The sequence below is a fragment of the Sinocyclocheilus anshuiensis genome, unplaced genomic scaffold (genome assembly GCF_001515605.1).
Source record: "Sinocyclocheilus anshuiensis isolate Anshui unplaced genomic scaffold, SAMN03320099.WGS_v1.1 scaffold522, whole genome shotgun sequence".
Classification (NCBI taxonomy): domain Eukaryota; kingdom Metazoa; phylum Chordata; class Actinopteri; order Cypriniformes; family Cyprinidae; genus Sinocyclocheilus; species Sinocyclocheilus anshuiensis.
In genome coordinates, this window is record NW_015544185.1 from 1,956,794 (window position 1) to 1,976,897 (window position 20,104).

Sequence of the window (20,104 nt, forward strand, 5' to 3'; positions counted from 1 at the left end):
GTCATCATTTCGGCCTTATGTCATTCAAACCTGTATGAATTTCTTCTGTGGAGCACAAAAGCAGCATGCTCCCATTAAGAAGTGGCTGTCAAGCTTCATAAATGGCCATGAAACTACTCCATACAACTAATTTTCTCATGCAAAAGCTACCTTGTGTCTTTAAAGGACTTGGAATATATATAGTGCATAATTCGTTTGGGCTACTGTTATAGTACGTTTTTATCTTTCTTGAAGTTTGATAATCCCTGGTCATTGTGCATTTGTTATGTGGGGAAGAGCAGCGTAAACATTCTTCAAAACATCTCCTTTCGTGTTCCACAGTCATACAAGTTTGGAACAACATGAAGGGGTGAATAAATTATGCCAGAGAGTTAAGTTTTGGGTGAAATATTCCTTCACCCAAAATAAAACAAAAATATCTTTGCAAATACCCTTTTTTGTTTTTGCCTTCACTAAAGCCCTTGGGTTGATGGGGTTGACAGAAAGATGTCAGACTGTCTCGTTCTCATGGGTTACATTGCTCTTATTTTCTCTGGTGCATTTGAAAATACTGTAGAGTAAAACATGTAAATCTTGTCGTTATTTTTGTTTACAAGCACAGTTATTTTTTTCCTTGCCAGTAAGTCTCATATTGGGAGGGTGTTTAAAAAAATCAGCACTAGTGTTTCTTTTATTTGAAATACTTTACACTAGTTGATAACCAGAGATAATTTAACTCATGTTCTCCCCCAGTCTCAACAGGGTCTCTCTTTTGTGGGAGTATTCATTTTCCACCTTCTCATCTTACTTGTTTTTTTTTTTTTTTTCAGTTTTCAGATGTGAAAACATTTTTGCACAGTCTTTTTGGTGAATGTTTACCTGTAATTGTGTTCCGTCTTGTTTGTTTATGTGTGTTTGTGTGGACGCATGCGCACGCTTGCACATGCCACTTCCTGTACATTTTGACCTATGTAAACCTGTACTGTAAATTTCTTGTCTAAACAAACAAAACAAAACAAAAAAATCATGGTCACCTTCAAAAAAACATGCTGTTGTTGCCTTGTCACACTATTTGTGACACCATGATGTAATTTATTTTTCTCTTATTTCTTTTTTTACTTTGCCAAATTCACCAAATAGGACATTTCCCCTTTCTTATCACATCTATTTTGTGTTCTCTTTGCAATGCCTTATTTAGCGGTTTATATATGGATGTTTGTTACATCTTTATGTTGGAAAATATATATCAAAGTACTTGTGTACGGTGTCAACGTTTTGGGAAGCAGTCTCAGTCATACGAGTTAAAATCTAGTTGTACAGATACTGGCCTTGTGTGCATTTTTTGTGTCTTTTGAAATAACATAATCAGTCCTCTTTCCTCTCTCAACTCATTCAAAGCAGTATTGCAAAGCACAAAGTCTTCTTGACTTTCGAAAATGTCTCGTTGTTAGTCTGAAAGCTTACCTCAGATCTTTCTCTATTGTCCCTACACTGCTTTCTGAGTAACATCTGGTGAACAAAAACACACAGACCTCGTCTAGACGTCTGGATGATTGTGTTATCCTTGCTTTTGACGTTTTGATAAGTTCGTAACGCCATTAAAGTCCTTCAACATTTCAGGAGAATCACAGCCAGTATATGTACACCTGGAGAGTTCAGACTGTTAGACTGAGAATGCTGCGTTGCTGGTTGTAGGTGTATTGATTTTATAAATGTACTGTTTGTTGGAAATGTACAGTTTGACAACTTAAAAACACTCCAGTTGAATTCAATTTGAATCAAGTTATTTGAATAGAAAGTCTCCCTGGTGCAATATCTGGGCTCATTTGAAGATCAGTGAATATATATTCAATTCTGTGTCCTAGTAACACTCATTTTATCTTTCTGCCTAGCTAAAACTGTTTGGTTGTTCATCCAAAAGTCTGATCAATTTAACCTGTATTTATTGTTTTACTGTCTCTGCATTGTCTCCCTGTGTAATTGCAACATGTACATAAACTTGCTGTCTCCAGGTTTTGGATGTTTTCCTATATGGGATGTCTACACTGATCCATTTTACTTTCCATAAAAGCTGAACAGTTCTGAAAACGGTAATGTTGACTATTTGTGTGTATAAATACATCTCTGGATAGTTGCTCCCAGATACACTTGAGAGCAAAAAAGCCTTCCCATTGGCCCCCTGCCTCCATTTTACATGGATTGATCAAAGGGAGATCATTGTAGTTGCTTTGCATAGTGCATTTCCAATGGGGAGTGAGAATTGGGAAATTTGTGGTACCATATGCCCGTGTCACTTTGATCAGACTCTGTCAGCATTCAATATGTCAGTGTCAGTGTTTGCATGTCAGGACCTGCTAAAAGACCCAGTCACGTCCGAGGCAGAGCAACATCCCATACTTAAAAGTGAATGCAAGTCAGGCTACTATGGGGTGTTTCTTATAACAGCTGCTTAGCCAGACAGAATAAAAGCAGAACTGCGCTTGCGTCACTGTTGAGCCTGTGTTGGAGGTTCTGTTCCTCAAGATCTTGTAGAATAACATTGAATTAATTTGATACAACTAATGGTCAGTGTTCATGATAAGGAAGTACTGTAAGTTTGTAGTTACATTGAAGCAAGTGCACTCTATTGGGATGATTACTCAAGACAAAAAGTGAACTTGTACTCTTGGTATGAAATCTGCAGCAATGCTGAGAGTCATGGGTGGTTTTTTTTATTATTTATTTTGGGATATTTTGTTTGTTTTTGGATATTTTATTTGTTTTTGTTCTAATAGTTCCTGTACACGGATGTGGACCAATCATATAATTCAAACCATGGTATGTGATCTTTTATTGTGCAATAAAAGATGACTTTGAACTTTCGTTTTGAACTAGTTCTAGTTTCTTGTTTTAGTATTTTGTTTTATTCATTTAATTGAGCAAATAAGAACGCACGTTTGGAAAACATTATATACTTTATACATTTGTGTCTTTGAAAGTATGGTGTCTGTGAAGCGTTTTAATTAAATTTTAATTGCATGTAATTACGTATAAATATAATTAGTAATAAATGTAATGAAGTATACAAGATAAACATGTCAAATAATACCAGATAAGTATTATATATATATATATATATATATAAAATGAGATAAAATAAAAAAAAGCAAGCAACAAAACGGGACATTTTTATAAAATTGCATAGACAATTCTCATTAATACATTTGTTTATTCAGCTGTTACAGATTAAGTCCCGGAATAAAGAGTAAAACGGGGGGAGCTTATTATATTGTATTTATATTCCTTATATTTTATGTAATGGTTTGGTAAACACTGTGAGGAGGTTTAAATCCTCCATGCTGTCGTCTTTGTTGTTGTAATGACGCCATCTACTCCTCTTCTCTCATTGGCTGAGAGGAGCCCGTTTTCGCGCCATTCGTGTGTCTCGGCATTGTGGGATAGCATCAGGAGGTCAGCGGCGTTCCGGGTCAACTCCCTGTTTCACGTAAACAATTGTCTTTGGACGTTAACGGATTCCAGCAATGCGCGGAGATGAAACGGATTTGGAGTCCGTTAAATCAGACGATGGTTCGGTTCGGAGGAGTCTCGAGGCGCTTTGTCAAGAGCTCAATATGGACGAAGAGACGGCGGCAGAAGCGCTTCAGAACTTCAGCTCCATCTGGAACACTTACACGCTCGAGGTTCGACTAATTCACATTCAAACGACAACCTAATGACAGGAACAACCGACGCCTCCTGCTCTGCCTTCAACTCATCCGTGTGTTCTTACAGATATATAGTCAAAATAACCCGTACCAGTTAGGCAACAAGTACGGCATTCACTCTGGTATTCTCTGAAGTAACCATGGTATGCATATATGATAATTTGGTATGAATACCAGGATACTACCATAATACATATCCAAAATACCATGGTCGCACCGAGGTGTTATGCTGGACGAATTTTAAAGTAATACCACGATCAGCGCCCAAAGATATCTATCTCAACGTAATACCATTTAAAAACATTTGTATTAGTGTTCTGCGTCTGAATTGACTGAGGATTCCCTGATGTGTCACATGACAAACACAAAGAGAAGATGAGGAAGTCATTTAAAGGGAATGCTGGGAAAGATACATTTTTCCACACATTTCTTATTGGTTCCTAGATCTTGGATAGTAGACGACTGTATATTAAATATACTAGTGGTGTTCATTTTATTCAGGCTTAACCCTGTAAAAAAATTGACACAATCTTTTTTTTTTAATATAGAACAGTTTTATTGAACATTTAGACAAAATATTTTTAATAAGTTTATGCACATGTGTTTTGTGTTTTATATCATATTTGAAACATCAGGCTTCCATGGCTCTTATAGTATGATATTGTGGAATATGGTGCTCATACTCAATTAGGAGAAATAAATATGCCTATTTTATTCAGAGGCCCGAACTATTTGGTGCAGTTGCTGATATTTATATCTCCAGTTGCTTGTAATGTAAATCAGTTAGATCTTTATAATGGTATAGCAGACTATTTACATAAAATGCTTTTAAATATAAAAATTCATTCTCTCAATATGTCTCGAGTCTCAATAATGTGTCTTAGTATGATGGTATGCGTAGTTTAATGAGCAAACCTCTAGTTTTTGTTGTGGGAGGAAACATGACGCAATGCAGTACAATGATGATTGTAAGATCAAATAAACACTCGGAAGCCTGATTGATCATATTTGATACATTTTTCTGAAAAAAATGATGTATGGATAATCAAGTAAACCTAAGTTGCTTCAGTCCAGTGAGTTTTCATCTTGAAATATTACTAACAATATGAAAGTTGTTCTTATGTTTACTTTATAAAAATCATTAGATTTCACTACAAAAAGATGTGTAAACCATGACCTGAAGGTGGTCATTTTTACAATTATATTGAAAGGCCTAAAAATGTATAAACTACCAATCATATGACAGAAGGAATGTAGTAGATTGTGTATAACGTTTTTCAGCAAGGTTCTGGTTATGTTGATAATTTATAGGCCTTAGAAATGTATGTGTATCTCATATGATACAGTAGGCTATGTGAGATATTCCCATGTATGTTAATTTGTGTAATGTGTTTGGTTGTGTCAGGGTGATGTCGTTCACTGGTTGGCCTGCTCTCTGTATGCTGCCTGTAGGAAGAGCTCCATCCCCACAGTAGGACGGGGTGTGATGGAAGGCAACGGCGTTTCCCTTACAAGGATCCTGCGTTCGGCGAAGCTCAGGTAAGGATCTCAAACAGACATAGACAGATACCTGCAGGATGGACGTCGTCTCCTGTAATTTCAGTTTATTTAATGGAAAAGTTTTAGTTGTAGAGTAAGAAGAGAAACAATGGCAAGAGCATTTATTTTATGCATTCAAGGATTTTCATTTCTAATAAATGCGAGGTTTTTATATGAAAATGTGAGTGTTGTAATGCTCTCTTTCCTCTAGTTTGATCCAGTTCTTCAGCAAGATGAAGAAATGGTCAGACATGTCGAACATCTCTCAGGATTTCCGCAGCCGTGTAGGTCGACTGGAACGCAATTTCGAAGTGTCGACAGTGATTTTTCGTAAATTTGAGCCAATATTTCTGGACGTGTTTCAGAATCCTCAGGGTGAACCTCCCCGCCTGCCTAGAAGCCGCAAACACCGGTAAATCTGCCTGCTTTTTCTCTCCGTTTTTAGCTTTCTTTTGAAGAAGAAAATTGTAACAAATATACTTTTCTTTATAGGCGTCTTCCATGCCACATCAGTGACGTCTTCAAGTTCTGTTGGACTCTCTTTGTGTATACAAAAGGTAATTAGACTGAAAGAAGTCTTCCCTGTTTGAACCATAGACTGTCCGTATAGTTTAGATATGACTACTTGCACAGTCTGCGTCAAATAATGCTATTAACTACGTAAAAAGAAATCAGTTAATTATTTCACAGCCATAATAAATGAATACATTTTGTGTAGGTTTAGCATCAAACAAAACTTAATGCGCTACATTTGTAAAAGTTTGGGCTCTGTAAAGTTTTTATAATGTTTTAAATAATTTTTAAATATTTAAAGGGTTAGTTCACCCAAAAATGAAAAGTAGCCCATAAATTACTCCCCCTCAAGTCATCCTAGGTGTATATGACTTTCTTCTTTCAGACGAATCCAGTCGGAGTTATATTAAAAATGGTCTTTGATCTTTCAAGCTGTTTCATGGCACTCAGCGGGTGTTGCATGCATCAGTCCAAAAGAAGTTAAATAAAAAGTGCCCATCCATAAAATAAAAAAAAGCGTCTCACACGGCTCCGGGGGGTGAACATAGGCCTTCTGTAGCGAATCGATGCATTTTTGTAAGAAAAATATCCATATTCAAAACGCAATCACTTTAATGTAGCTTGCGCCAACAGTCCTACACGGAGGCAGCTCCGGGCTGATGACGTATGAGTTCAGCATTGCGCATGCGTCGGTGAGTCTCGTGAAAACCAACGTTTGTTAACAAAGCTCACTAAATCTTCATTAATTTGATCAAAAAATACAGTAAAACACTAACGTTGTGGAAAATTATTACAATTTAAAATGACTACTGTAATATATTTTAAAAGTCACTCCTGTGATAGCAAAGCTGAATTTCTTCAGTGTCACATGATCCTTCAGAATCATTCTAATATGCTGATTTGCTTCTCAAGAGACATTTCTTATTATTATCAATGTTGAAAACAGTTGTGCTGCTTAATGTTTTTATGCAAACCATGATATTTTTTTTCAGAATTCTTGTTTATTTGAAACATTGTTTATTTGAATGAGAAATCTTTTTATAACATTATAAATGTCTACTGTCACTTTTGCTAAATTGAATGCGTCCACGCTGAAGAAAAGTGTTAATTTCTTTAAAAAAAATTCTGATTGCAAACTTTTGATCAGTAGTGTATTTTTATATATGGACACCTCTAATTCCGACTGATTTGACAAAAACCTGGTTGACATCCTAAATGTTTAAGTAAACCCATGATGTGATTTCTACTTTATTTCAGGTAATTTCCATATGATTGGTGATGACCTGGTCAACTCATATCACCTCCTGCTCTGCTGTCTGGACCTGGTGTTTTGCAACGCTCTCATGTGCTCCAACAGGAAAGATCTCATCAATGAATACTTCAGAGGTAAAATTCCCTTCACCTCGCTGTGAGAGAATGTTTCTTTGATTAATTGTTGATTTTCTGTTTATAAGTCATTATCCTTGAGAAGGCAGAGTTACAAATGAGTCCATTGATTGCGTTAAAGAGTTACTTGCGAGGTAGTGCACTTAGTTTTGAAATATTGACTGAATATGTGAAGTTGTAGTGCATTTAAAACAACTTATATCTCCTAAGTAATGAAATTGAGATCTGTTTGAGATCTCCTATGAAATTGAGATCTGTTTTCTTTCCTGTATTATCTGTTGTAGGCATGGGCCAATTACCGGTTTCAAGGTATACCGCGATTTGAAAACTTCACGATTTCAAAACCGCTAATATTTTCCGTTATACCGTTCCTGCGGTATGCGCTGTTTTTCATGTCTCCTCAAAGACTGAAAGTGTAGGAATCCCTCAGGTTGTGTGCAGTGTAGAGAGTAACACGCCCCCTTCCCCTCCTGTTGGTGTGAGCGAGCGGTCAGTCACGTGTGTGTATGATGGCCGAAGGAGCTTCCTCTGGAACTTACGCGATCGGCAACCGGCCGTTTATTGTTTTATTGCTGCCAATCTCTGTTCTGGACTTGCACAAACTGCGTTGCAATGCATATCATTTTCCAAATGTCATTTATGTGAAAATATGAAGTCTGTAAACACCCGTTAACAGAGGCCAGAGACGCTGAAGACGGACTCACAGAGAAAAATACTGTAGCAGGCAGATCACTACAGTCTTCAGAAAAGTTTAGATGGTATTTTCTTTTCATCTCGTATAATTCACATTAAAGTGTTTCAGCGCAGCTCTGCTTTGTTTACTGCGATAATCAAGGAAACGCTGTATCAGCGCCTCCTGCTGTCAGAGAGTGAATATGCGTCCCATTCAGAGCTTCTGCTGTTTGTTTCGTTCAGGCATGTAGTATAATTTCACAAAGCTAGTCAGAACATGTTGGTTACAGTTTACTTCCTTTTTAATAATATTTTTATTAAATATTTATTTGTGGAAAATACTTTGTCATCTAAAGTATAAGTATTTTTATTTTACAAATGTATTTTTTTAATCCATTTTCAAATTTCACATTTCTTAAATATTCATTAAAATAAATATAATTATATCGGCTTTATATCGGCCTTATGTCGGCCATCGGCCACCCTGCTTTCCAAGATATCGGCATCGGCTGTCAAAAAACCAATATCAGTCGACCACTAATCTGTTGAAACAGGAGCATGGGGCAGGCCACAGAACATATCAAAGTGCTTGTCCACTAATAGCTTTTAGTTTAAATCACAATAACACGGTTTCAGTCTACTTCATGTAATCAGCGTTTAGGTGTACACTAGTGTGAACTAAAAACTTATATTTTCATTTAAGGTGGTCTTAAAAGATTCATTTGTGATTGGATTAGTAGGTTGCTTTGTTGTAAATGCTTCATTTATAGTCTATTGCTCTCCTCTCTTTAGGACTGCCAAAGGACACAGAAAACTCGGAAGAAATGCCCTGTGTCATTGACAAGTTATGTGAGCTGCATGATGGTTTGGTGGTGGAGGCCAAAGGCATAAAGGAGCACTACTTCAAACCCTACATAAAGACACTGTTTGAGAAAAGAGTGAGGAACACACACACTTATATTCACATACACTTATACTGCAAGAACAGCATGATTGTTTACAGCCTGGTCATGCTTGCCATATTCTAAAAATATTCCCTTATTTTTCTCAGATATTAAAAGGTGATGCTGAGACTCTGACTGAATTACTGGATTCCCCAAATTTCCAAGACAACAAGTAAGTATATGGCATGAAATTTCTGTAAGTTTTTTGTCCTTTTTGGACTTTCCAGCAATTTTGTATTTAAATAAAAAATGATAAAACATCAAATGAAATGCCTTATTTCAATAAGTACTTATATATGAATATTTGTTTTTCCAGTAAAGCCATAAATCGTGAGTATGAGGAATATGTTTTGACTGTGGGGGATTTTGATGAGCGAGTGTTTTTGGAGGTCGACGCAGATGAGGAGATCGGCACACCTCGCAAGGCCACTTCTGAGCCTCCATCAGGTCAACTATCGGCCCGCATGCAGGTGGAGAACAACCTTCAGCAGCACTTTGAGAAGGTACCGAAGATTTCTTTCTCTACTGCCACATTAGAGTAACATTCATCATGATGATTGACAATCTTATTTGAAATATCAATGTATGTGAAATACTAAATATGTTAAAAATGTATGTTTTTGAAAGATGTAATTATTACTGTGATGGCAAAGCTGAATTTTTAGCATCATTACTCCAGTCTTCGGTGTTACTTAATCATTCAGAATATGCTAATTGCTCATTAAGAAAAATGTATTATGTATTATTATTATCATCAATGTTGAAAACAGTTCATATTTCTGTGGAAACCGTGATACAATTTTTCAAGATTCTTTGGTGACTTTAACGTGTCCTTGCTGAATAAAAGTATTCTTTAAAAAAAGTCCTACTGACCCCAAACTTTTGCCTCATCCTGCTGTGTTTTTGCATAGACGCGTTCCCTTGCTCCCTCTACTCCTCTAACGGGTCGGCGATATCTGAAGGAGAAAGAGGTGCTGGTCACCCCCGTTTCCTCAGCTACCCAAAGTGTGAGTCAACTACAGAGCATGGTGTCCGGCCTCCGAAATGCTCCAAGCGATGCTCTGGTCCAAATCTTTAAGTAAGTATCTGCCAAAATCAAACCACGCACAAATAATTAGTTTTGGAAATTAGACATGGTATGCATGTACAGCCAAGTATGCATAACCCATCATGATGGCCCTCAGCCTTTAGCCTGTTTTCTTACAGAGCTGTGTTTTATTTTCACCATGTTTTTATAGTTCCTGCTCTCGAAATCCCACTGAATCCATTCTGAACCGAGTGAAGACCATGGGAGAGAGGTTTAAACAGGCCTACACCAAACCCACAGATGACCTGCCAGGAGCACATATGGGTCAGATATACTGCACATCTAAAAAAAAAAAAATAAATGTTTAATAAAGGCGACTGTTACGAAAGTCTCATATTTTATCATGTTAGTAAGTGCAGGTTCTTGTGTGTAGATTTCACAGAGAATCGTCTGAAGCTGGCGGAGATCTTGTACTTTAAGATCCTGGAGAATATCATGACTCAAGAGATGAAGAGATTACAAGGGAAAGACATGGCGGTAAGTCAGTGTAACGGCTTAACTTGATAAATACACTAGTAAAAACCATTCGCCCTGATACCAAACAATGTGTATTTATCACCAAACAGAAAAAAGGAAAATTTATTTTTTTGCCAGATGTCATTTTTTTTTTATATCTACAGCTCTTACGTTCTGCTTTTTTTGTGAGATTGCAACCTGTTCCTCTCTTCTTCTGATCTCTGTTAGGTCCTGTTGGAGCAGGAGGTGCTCCATTGCTCTCTGTTGGCATGCTGTCTGGAGGTGGTGCTTTTTGCGTACAGCTCTCAAAGAACCTTCCCCTGGATTCTAGAAATCTTCCAGATCCCGCCATTCTACTTTTACAAGGTACAGAACGGTGTACTATTGCATCACGTTGCAGTAGATTTTGAGGTCTACAGAAATAAATCACAACAAACTGTTAAGTCCTTTAAAGAAAGCTGTTTATTTTGAAGTACTAAAGCAAATGTACTTGTGTTTGTGTAGGTGATTGAGGTGTTCATCCGCTCTGAGGAGGGTTTGTCCCGAGACATGGTGAAGCATTTGAACAGTATAGAGGAGCAGGTGCTGGAAAGCAAAGCCTGGACCAAAGACTCGGCCCTGTGGACTGCGCTCAATAACGCTAATAACAAAATCCCCGCTGTAGAAGAGGTACATACATACACAAACTCACAAACCACTTTGTAGGGTGAACATACTGTAAAATTAAATTACATATTGTAAAATTAATAGCCAATTATATTACAGATATAACCTGTTTTTATTTGTTTGTTTAGGTGAATTTTCCCAGTAATTTTGACACGGGCAACAATGCAGGCGGTCCCACTCACCTTCCGTTGGTAGCGCTATCCCCCATCATCCACCCTCGCATCAGGGAGGTCCGCATAGGCCTGGCCTCAAGTGCACGCAAAGGTACCACATGTCTCATAATGAGGCTGGACTCTTGAGACCCCATAAATGTGTATAATTAAAGGGGAGGGACATTCCAGAGATCATTTGATCGGACAAAAATGTTTAGGAATATATTTGGTCCGTTTATCATTTTAAAATGCATATATAAATGCGTATATGAAATATTACTAGAGATTACAAGGGAAAGACATGGCGGTAAGTCAGTGTAACGGCTTAACTTGATAAATACACTAGTAAAAACCATTCGCCCTGATACCAAACAATGTGTATTTATCACCAAACAGAAAAAAGGAAAATTTATTTTTTTGCCAGATGTCATTTTTTTTTTATATCTACAGCTCTTACGTTCTGCTTTTTTTGTGAGATTGCAACCTGTTCCTCTCTTCTTCTGATCTCTGTTAGGTCCTGTTGGAGCAGGAGGTGCTCCATTGCTCTCTGTTGGCATGCTGTCTGGAGGTGGTGCTTTTTGCGTACAGCTCTCAAAGAACCTTCCCCTGGATTCTAGAAATCTTCCAGATCCCGCCATTCTACTTTTACAAGGTACAGAACGGTGTACTGTTGCATCATGTTGCAGTAGATATTGATGTCTATAGAAAAAAAAATCACAACAAACTGTTAAGTCCTTTAAAGAAAGCTGTTTATTTTGAAGTACTAAAGCAAATGTACTTGTGTTTGTGTAGGTGATTGAGGTGTTCATCCGCTCTGAGGAGGGTTTGTCCCGAGACATGGTGAAGCATTTGAACAGTATAGAGGAGCAGGTGCTGGAAAGCAAAGCCTGGACCAAAGACTCGGCCCTGTGGACTGCGCTCAATAACGCTAATAACAAAATCCCCGCTGTAGAAGAGGTACATACATACACAAACTCACAAACCACTTTGTAGGGTGAACATACTGTAAAATTAAATTACATATTGTAAAATTAATAGCCAATTATATTACAGATATAACCTGTTTTTATTTGTTTGTTTAGGTGAATTTTCCCAGTAATTTTGACACGGGCAACAATGCAGGCGGTCCCACTCACCTTCCGTTGGTAGCGCTATCCCCCATCATCCACCCTCGCATCAGGGAGGTCCGCATAGGCCTGGCCTCAAGTGCACGCAAAGGTACCACATGTCTCATAATGAGGCTGGACTCTTGAGACCCCATAAATGTGTATAATTAAAGGGGAGGGACATTCCAGAGATCATTTGATCGGACAAAAATGTTTAGGAATATATTTGGTCCGTTTATCATTTTAAAATGCATATATAAATGCGTATATGAAATATTACTTAATATTATTTATTTATTTGGGTAACACTTTACAATAAGGTTAGTTAACGTTATTTAATGCCTTAACTAACAATGTGCTATACATTGTTACAGTATTTATTTAATCTTTGTTAACATTAATTAAAAGTACACCAGTTCATGTTAGCACATTAATATTAACAGATTTTAGTAATGTATTAGTAAATGTTTAAATTAATTTGAACTGAGATTAATAAATGCTTTACAAGTATTTTTTATTGCAAGTTCATGTTAAATAATGTTAACAAATGTAATCTTATTGTAAAGTGTTACCTTTATTAAATTATTTGCAAGCATACAGATGACCTCAAAGCAAAAAAAAATTGTGTTATTATTCATCTTATTTTTACCCCTTCAGACCTGAATTTTTTCCACTGAGCAAAAAATAAAAAAAAAAGGACTATGACTAAAGCAACATAAAAATGCTCACATTTTAACTAGGGATGCACCGATACCACTTTTTCCAGTACTCGCCCGATACCGATACTTTTATTTTTGGTACTTGCCATACGTATGAACTGGAGTTTAAACAGTTTTGAAAAGAATATACTTACTGTAACAATGAGCAATGCAATAAGATTGTAGAAAAAGTTAAGATGGTAAGTTGAAGTCTCAGACTTTTTTAATCTTTTTGTGGCTTGCAGTGTACGGGTCTGTGTCTGTATATGTCTGCATGTGCTTGTTTGAATATTGAATAAGATGTACTCATATGGATAATATTTCTCTTCTTTCTCTCTTAGACGTCCCTCAGTCTCCTATCTCTCTCCACGACCGCTACAGCTCACCTGCAGCTGGCAGCGCCAAGAGACGCTTGTTTGGTGACGATCCTTCACCACAGTCCCCAGTGAAAAGATTCTCAGTCACTCCCATAAAAATAATTTCCAACACCATGGAAAACAACCAGAACACCACCGCCACAACGACTGTCCTCTCCATGGCAACCGGAAACGGCCAACAGCTCACCATTCCACTGCCAAGTACCACATTTATTATTTATTTATTTATTCTCATCTTGTTGTGACATTTTTTTTGACAAAAAGACGCACAAACATTTCTCTATTTGTTAACGTGCTGGTTCTTCATCCTTCAGTGGTAAAGAACGAGACGGGCGGCATCACAGTCATCCAACTTCAGGCCAATGAGATGAACCCCCTCACCGCTCAATTCTTACTGACAGCCTCCCCCAGCCGAACTGTAGCTCCACCCGCCAGCTCCGACACACAGCCCCCGGCCGTCAACAAACCCCGCCGCACAGGATCCCTCTCTCTCTTCTTCAGGAAGGTGAGGAAATGTGTGCTGATTTCCACCATCTGGATTTTTTTTACATCTGATCTTTGTTAGCTGAAGTACATATATGCTGTTGCTTGTCCATTTAGGTGTATCATTTAGCCAGCGTGCGTCTGCGGGACCTGTGTCTGAAGCTGGATATCTCATCGGAGCTGCGAGGGAAGATCTGGACGTGTTTTGAACACTCTCTGCTGCACTTCACTGACCTGATGAAGGACAGACACCTGGACCAGCTGCTGCTCTGTGCCGTCTACATTATATCAAAGGTACGCCTTTTGAAATGTGGAGAGAAGGGCTATGGCAGGGGTGTCAAAACTCAATTCCTGGAGGGCCGGAGCCCCGGTAGAGTTTAGATTCAACCCTAATTAAACACACCTGATCCAACTAATCTTCAGGCTTATTTGAAAACTACATGGTATGTGTGTTGGAGCAGGGTTGGAACTAAACTCAGGAATTGAGTTTGACACCCCTGGGCTACGGCAACATTGTTGTAGCAAGTTACAGCAATTGACTAAAACGAATAAACTACACTTACTGTTCTAAAGTTTGGTGTCTGTAAGATTTTTAAATGTTTTTCAAAGAAGTTTCTTTGTCACCAAGACTGGATTTATTTTTAGTAAAAATACAGAAATATGGTGAAATATGATTAGAATTAAAAATAACTGTTTTCATCATTACTCCAGTCTTCAGTGTCACATGATCCTTCAGCAGTTATTCTGATATTCTGATTTCCTGACTCTTTGAACAGAAAGTTCAATGAACATTTTTTATTTGAAACAGAAATCTTTTATAACATTATAAATGTCTTAACTGTCACTTTTTATCAAATTAATGCACCCTTGCTGAATAAAGTATTAACAACTTTAAAAAATCTTGTATATTACTGAAGAATAATATATGAGTGAAGGGGGGAAAAATCATCAGATGAAAATATAACATCAAGCATTTTCATTCAGATTTTCTTTATTTTGACTTGCCTGCTGCTTCTGCAGATCACAAAAGAAGAGCACACTTTTCAGGATATCATGAAATGCTACCGAACCCAACCTCAGGCCAACGGTCATGTGAGTATCAACAGTCTTAGTCTTTCCAAACCTGTGACTTAACTGCTACTGTTTTATATTTATTTTGTGTATGTGCTTAATGTGCAAATGCCATTGATAGTGGTTCAAAATGACTGCTTGCCCTAGCTTCCTAACGTCAGAAACCTTGGAATTTGAGCTGTGATGAGAGCACATATGAGGCTTTGATGCAACGGCATCCACAACATCTTGTTGGTGTGTTTGTAGGTGTACCGTAGTGTTTTACTGAAGAGGCGTCCCAGAGCGCAGCAGACAGATGAGAACATGGAAGTGGATCCACCAGTAGACCAGTGTAAGGATGATGTGGGCAAAGTCCTAAACGTATAATATTACGTAAATAATATTACAGTTTTTACTGTGTTTTTGATCAAATATACGCAGCCTTGGTGAGCATAAGAGACTTGTTTCAAAAGCATAAGGTTAACAATCCCAAACTTTTAAACGGGTTGTGTGTATATACATTTATTTTTGATGAAGTTGGCAAAAGTATCCTGGCTTTTTATTGCATTTGAAAATATTTTTATTTATTTGTTTCTGTTCACAGCCAATGAGAGGACGGAGCAGGCTGACAGAACAGAGGCTGAAAGCGAATCAGAGGAAAGAGGAGACCTCATCCAGTTCTACAACTCTGTTTACGTGCTAAAGATGAAATCATTCGCTCTTAAATATGCATATTCCATGCTTGACAACAAGGTTAGTGTATTGCTTTACTTCATTTGAAAATCGTCTTTTAATAACTGTTGATATTTATTTGAAAATCGTCTTTTAATAACTGTTGATTTTTATTTTTAGATCATTTGGAAACAAGTGTTTGACTCTTTCTCTCTGTTTCTCTGTAAAGATGGAGGCTCCTCCATTATCTCCGTTTCCGTCGGTTCGTGCTCAGCCTCTCTCTCCTCGCCGTGTATCTCAGAGACACTCCATCTTTGTTTCTCCTCATAAAAACGGCTCGGGTCTCACCCCCAGTACGGCCTACACGTACAAGTTCACTGGCAGCCCATCAAAGGTTAGTCAAAATTTAGGTTTTCACAACAAGCATTAACGGTAATAATTCCTTTAAAGAGATATTTAATGAAAACATTTAAATTGTAATAATTTACACATCCACATGTCAGACACGTCCTAATCTTCTGTGGATCACAAAAGAAGATATTTTGAAAAAAATGTTCATACACAATGAAATAAATACAGTGCAACTGGGTATTATTATAGTCAATATAACTGATTAGTAAATTTTTATTAAAGGGGTCATATGATGCGATTTCAATTTTTCCTTTCTCTTTGGAGTGTTCCAAGCTCTTGGTAACCAGAAGCCTGCAATGCATCTGTGGCACAAAGGCTTTGTCTATAAAGTTGGGCAGTTCCAACTTTGCAAGGACAGTCTGGCGCTTCTGATTCACAGCCTGTAAGTACGTATTTATATTTAAAGAATTTGCCACTGACGATTCAAACATGAGTTTTGGGCAGTGTAGAGTAGCACTTGTTGTTTGTCGTTTCTCTGATCACAAATGCAGGGTTCGTGCAGGGAAGGGCAGTGGTCAGGAAGGAAGGAAGGGTCCATGTAAGGGGCGGAGTCTGGCGGCCGCACGCACTCCCCTCTCTGGTCCGGGGCGCGAGGGGTGGCTTCTATCAGCGGCTTCGTCCTTCTCTCTGCCCACGGCGCTTGAAGGGACTAGACGGCCCAGCATTCACGACCCTGGCGGCACGGGAGTCCCTCTATGCACCCCTCCTGGACCCACGAGGACACCAGCGTGCATGCACGAGGAAGAGACCGGTCTCCCGAGGAGAGGCGCGCTCGGCATTTAAACAGCGGCGGCGATGAGGCTCCGTTCGGTTCAGGTGTGCCCCATCACACGCCGCCAGCCCTGGCTAATTCAGCGCCCCTCCTCTCGCACCCACTCATGTCGGGAGCCTGGCGAAGGGCGGCGATTAAGGGATGGGGTGATGCTGATAATTAGGGGGAGGCAGCCGACTCGTCACATTATATATGTTTGAGGCATTCGGCCAATCACAACGCACTGGATAGCTGGCCAATCGGAGTTTCAGAAAGGCGGGGCATAGAGTAGCAACAATAATGTACAGTATGTGGAAAATAATGTGTTTTTTGAACCTTAAACCGCATAAACACATTGCATTACACCAAATACACAAAATAATGTTCTTTTTAGCAGCATCATATGACCCCTTTAAATTAAAAACAAGTTAATTTATTTTTATGTCTTTATATTTGGAAGCTCATACTGTGAGTTTTGCCAGTTATGGTTGTTGATCTAAAAGTCTTCTGCTTCCTGTTTCTCTTCAGGAGCTGAGCGACATAAACCAGATGATCCGTCAGGGTGGGGTGAGCAAGAAGCGGGCGTTCAACATGGAAGGTGATGAGACCGAGTCTCCATCTAAATGCCTGCGGCAAGAGAACGACGACGTGCTGCTCAAACGCCTGCAGGATGTGGTCAGCGAGAGAGCGAGTCTCTGACCTGTGAGGACGCCCAGTCTCCTTACAGACCCAGTATAAAGCCAAAAACTCTTCCTATGTGCTGCTCAATGACTAATGAGATCGAGTACATTAATTATGTCACAGAACAATAGCAAAGCCAAAAACCATCACGTGTTAATCATGACAGATTTTTTTTTTAATACACCAGGATTTCTGAATATCAGGGAGATTGGTATAAACTTAATCAATTTATACCGAATCAAAGAATCATGTATCATGTTTTTTCATGATGCTCATCATGCTTTCATAAAGAATCGATTCTTACATTACAGAGATATTCTGTAGCTGTAGTTTTCTCAACCAAGAGTCATGTGACCATCGTTTTTGCAGTAGAATCTCCCAGTGGGTTCCATATATTAGTGATTTTATTTTATTATTTTTATTTTAATCAAGTTATTTACTGGCACAATGTACTGAGCAAATGTAATCTTTTAAATGTTTTCATTTTGTGTGTTTTTGGTGAACCTGCCAATGGTCGAATCAGTTTTGCGACCATCCTGCAAATCCTCTGTGCAGCTTTATATTCAGTTGTGTGGTATCTACACCTCTCAATTAATTGTAATATTTCTCTTTAACATTTCATGTATTTTCTCAAAACAGTGTTGTTTTCTGAAATGGTCATGTTTATAGTGCATTTTAGATGTTAAATTTGATGGATTGTTCCATCTTGTTTATGTGGTGTACAATAACTTGTTCAACACTGTTTGTTTAACAGTGATGCAGGTATAATTGTATTATTTGGTTTTGCTCATGTATGTTATTTTAGTGACGTTTATTGGTCACATGCTCAAAGGGGTGGAAGTGAAAAGATCATGCGACCAGTGCTATAGCTAGCTGTATCTGTATTTCTCAGTATTGTCGGTTAATTTGGGATTTAAATTTTTTCTTGTACAAACGTCTTGTATTTTATCCATTTATGTTCTTTTGCCTTCATCTGTCTCGATACCTGATGTCCAACACTGTTGATCTCTTTGCAGTTGGTGCTTTGTATTATAGCTCTGAAGTATTTATTTTGTTTGTTTATACAAACTCCATATTTTAAACTTAGAAATAATCCTCTGCATTGTTTGTTTTTCCACAAAAACCTTTTATACTTTTTTCAGTGACTTTGTAATTTAGCTTTATTGTAAGTGTTGGTTTGACCAATCAGCTGTTGGTCGGTTCTACAGTGAGTGCCTTAGCATGTACATAATAAAATGTTTTATCAATTCTCAAAGAAATGTTTTTTTCTTGCGTCAGAAGATAATATGTGACACTGTTCAGGCTCATTTCTCCAGCTCCGATCCAAAAATGTCGAATATTTGTGTTCTGGTGGAATCAGATCCAAACAAACCCAGGCTGGATGAGAAAGTGGGCTGTTGGATGATTTAATTCTGTGCAAGACAATTAATGGGTGGCTCCTACATAAATTGGGCTCTAAAGAATAAAATGTATGTAGATTTACCTGGATTTAGGATTTTTTACCTGAAATAGGATATCCTTCAATTAATTCACTCATGTATTTGTTTATTGACCACTAAAGCTAATCTCAACGCGTTTATTGAATTGATTTGGTCTTAAACTTTCTTACTGAGATATGTCTACTAGTTTGCTATTCAAAATGAATATAAAAACCATAACTGTGTCCGAAATATCTCTTTATTTTCCATTAAGTGCATGATGTACCATTCATTATATATGGAAAACTAAACGATTTTTTTAATAAGATATATCTTTTTAAAAAAATTAAAAACTCAAAATACAATATCAAAAAACACCTAAATACTGGGATTTGTATAATACAGGTGCATCTCAATAAATTAGAATGTCGTGGAAAAGTTAATTTATTTCAGTAATTCAACTCAAATTGTGAAACTCGTGTATTAAATAAATTCAATGCACACAGACTAAAGTAGTTTACGTCTTTGGTTCTTTTAATTGTGATGATTTTGGCTCACATTTAACAAAAACCCACCAATTCACTATCTCAACAAATTAGAATATGGTGACATGCCAATCAGCTAATCAACTCAAAACACCTGCAAAGGTTTCCTGAGCCTTCAAAATGGTCTCTCAGTTTGGTTCACTAGGCTACACAATCATGGGGAAGACTGCTGATCTGACAGTTGTTCAGAAGACAATCATTGACACCCTTCACAAGGAGGGTAAGCCACAAACATTCATTGCCAAAGAAGCTGGCTGTTCACAGAGTGCTGTATCCAAGCATGTTAACAGAAAGTTGAGTGGAAGGAAAAAGTGTGGAAGAAAAAGATGCACAACCAACCGAGAGAACCGCAGCCTTATGAGGATTGTCAAGCAAAATCGATTCAAGAATTTGAGTGAACTTCACAAGGAATGAACTGAGGCTGGGGTCAAGGCATCAAGAGCCACCACACAAAGACGTGTCAAGGAATTTGGCTACAAAAGTTGGTTAAATGACCATGGTGTTGGTGTGCTTGACTGGCCAGCAAACTCACCAGACCTGAACCCCATAGAGAATCTATGGGGTATTGTCAAGAGGAAAATGAGAAACAAGAGACCAAAAAATGCAGATGAGCTGAAGGCCACTGTCAAAGAAACCTGGGCTTCCATACCACCTCAGCAGTGCCACAAACTGATCACCTCCATGCCACGCCGAATTGAGGCAGTAATTAAAGCAAAAGGAGCCCCTACCAAGTATTGAGTACATGTACAGTAAATGAACAAACTGTTGGAAACTTTTTCCTCGTCGAGGCAGAGACCAGGAGACGATGGGATAT

The 20,104-nt window shown here is 38.1% G+C and overlaps 1 protein-coding gene across 1 annotated transcript; it reads left to right on the forward strand.

Annotated features, from left to right (window-relative positions):
- Positions 1-3,383: 3,383 nt before the first annotated feature.
- LOC107696480 (retinoblastoma-like protein 1) lies at positions 3,384-18,582 on the forward strand. The gene is made up of 23 exons (XM_016496828.1): positions 3,384-3,659; positions 5,089-5,222; positions 5,434-5,634; positions 5,715-5,779; positions 6,993-7,121; positions 8,586-8,731; positions 8,845-8,909; positions 9,054-9,240; positions 9,649-9,815; positions 9,976-10,088; positions 10,198-10,301; positions 10,509-10,526; positions 10,563-10,646; positions 10,785-10,949; positions 11,075-11,210; positions 13,244-13,480; positions 13,594-13,784; positions 13,880-14,056; positions 14,783-14,854; positions 15,080-15,164; positions 15,417-15,565; positions 15,714-15,878; positions 17,175-18,582. The coding sequence occupies exons 1-23, from the start codon at positions 3,501-3,503 to the stop codon at positions 17,343-17,345; spliced, it is 3,120 nt and encodes a 1,039-aa protein (XP_016352314.1). The 5' UTR covers positions 3,384-3,500; the 3' UTR covers positions 17,346-18,582.
- Positions 18,583-20,104: the final 1,522 nt, after the last annotated feature.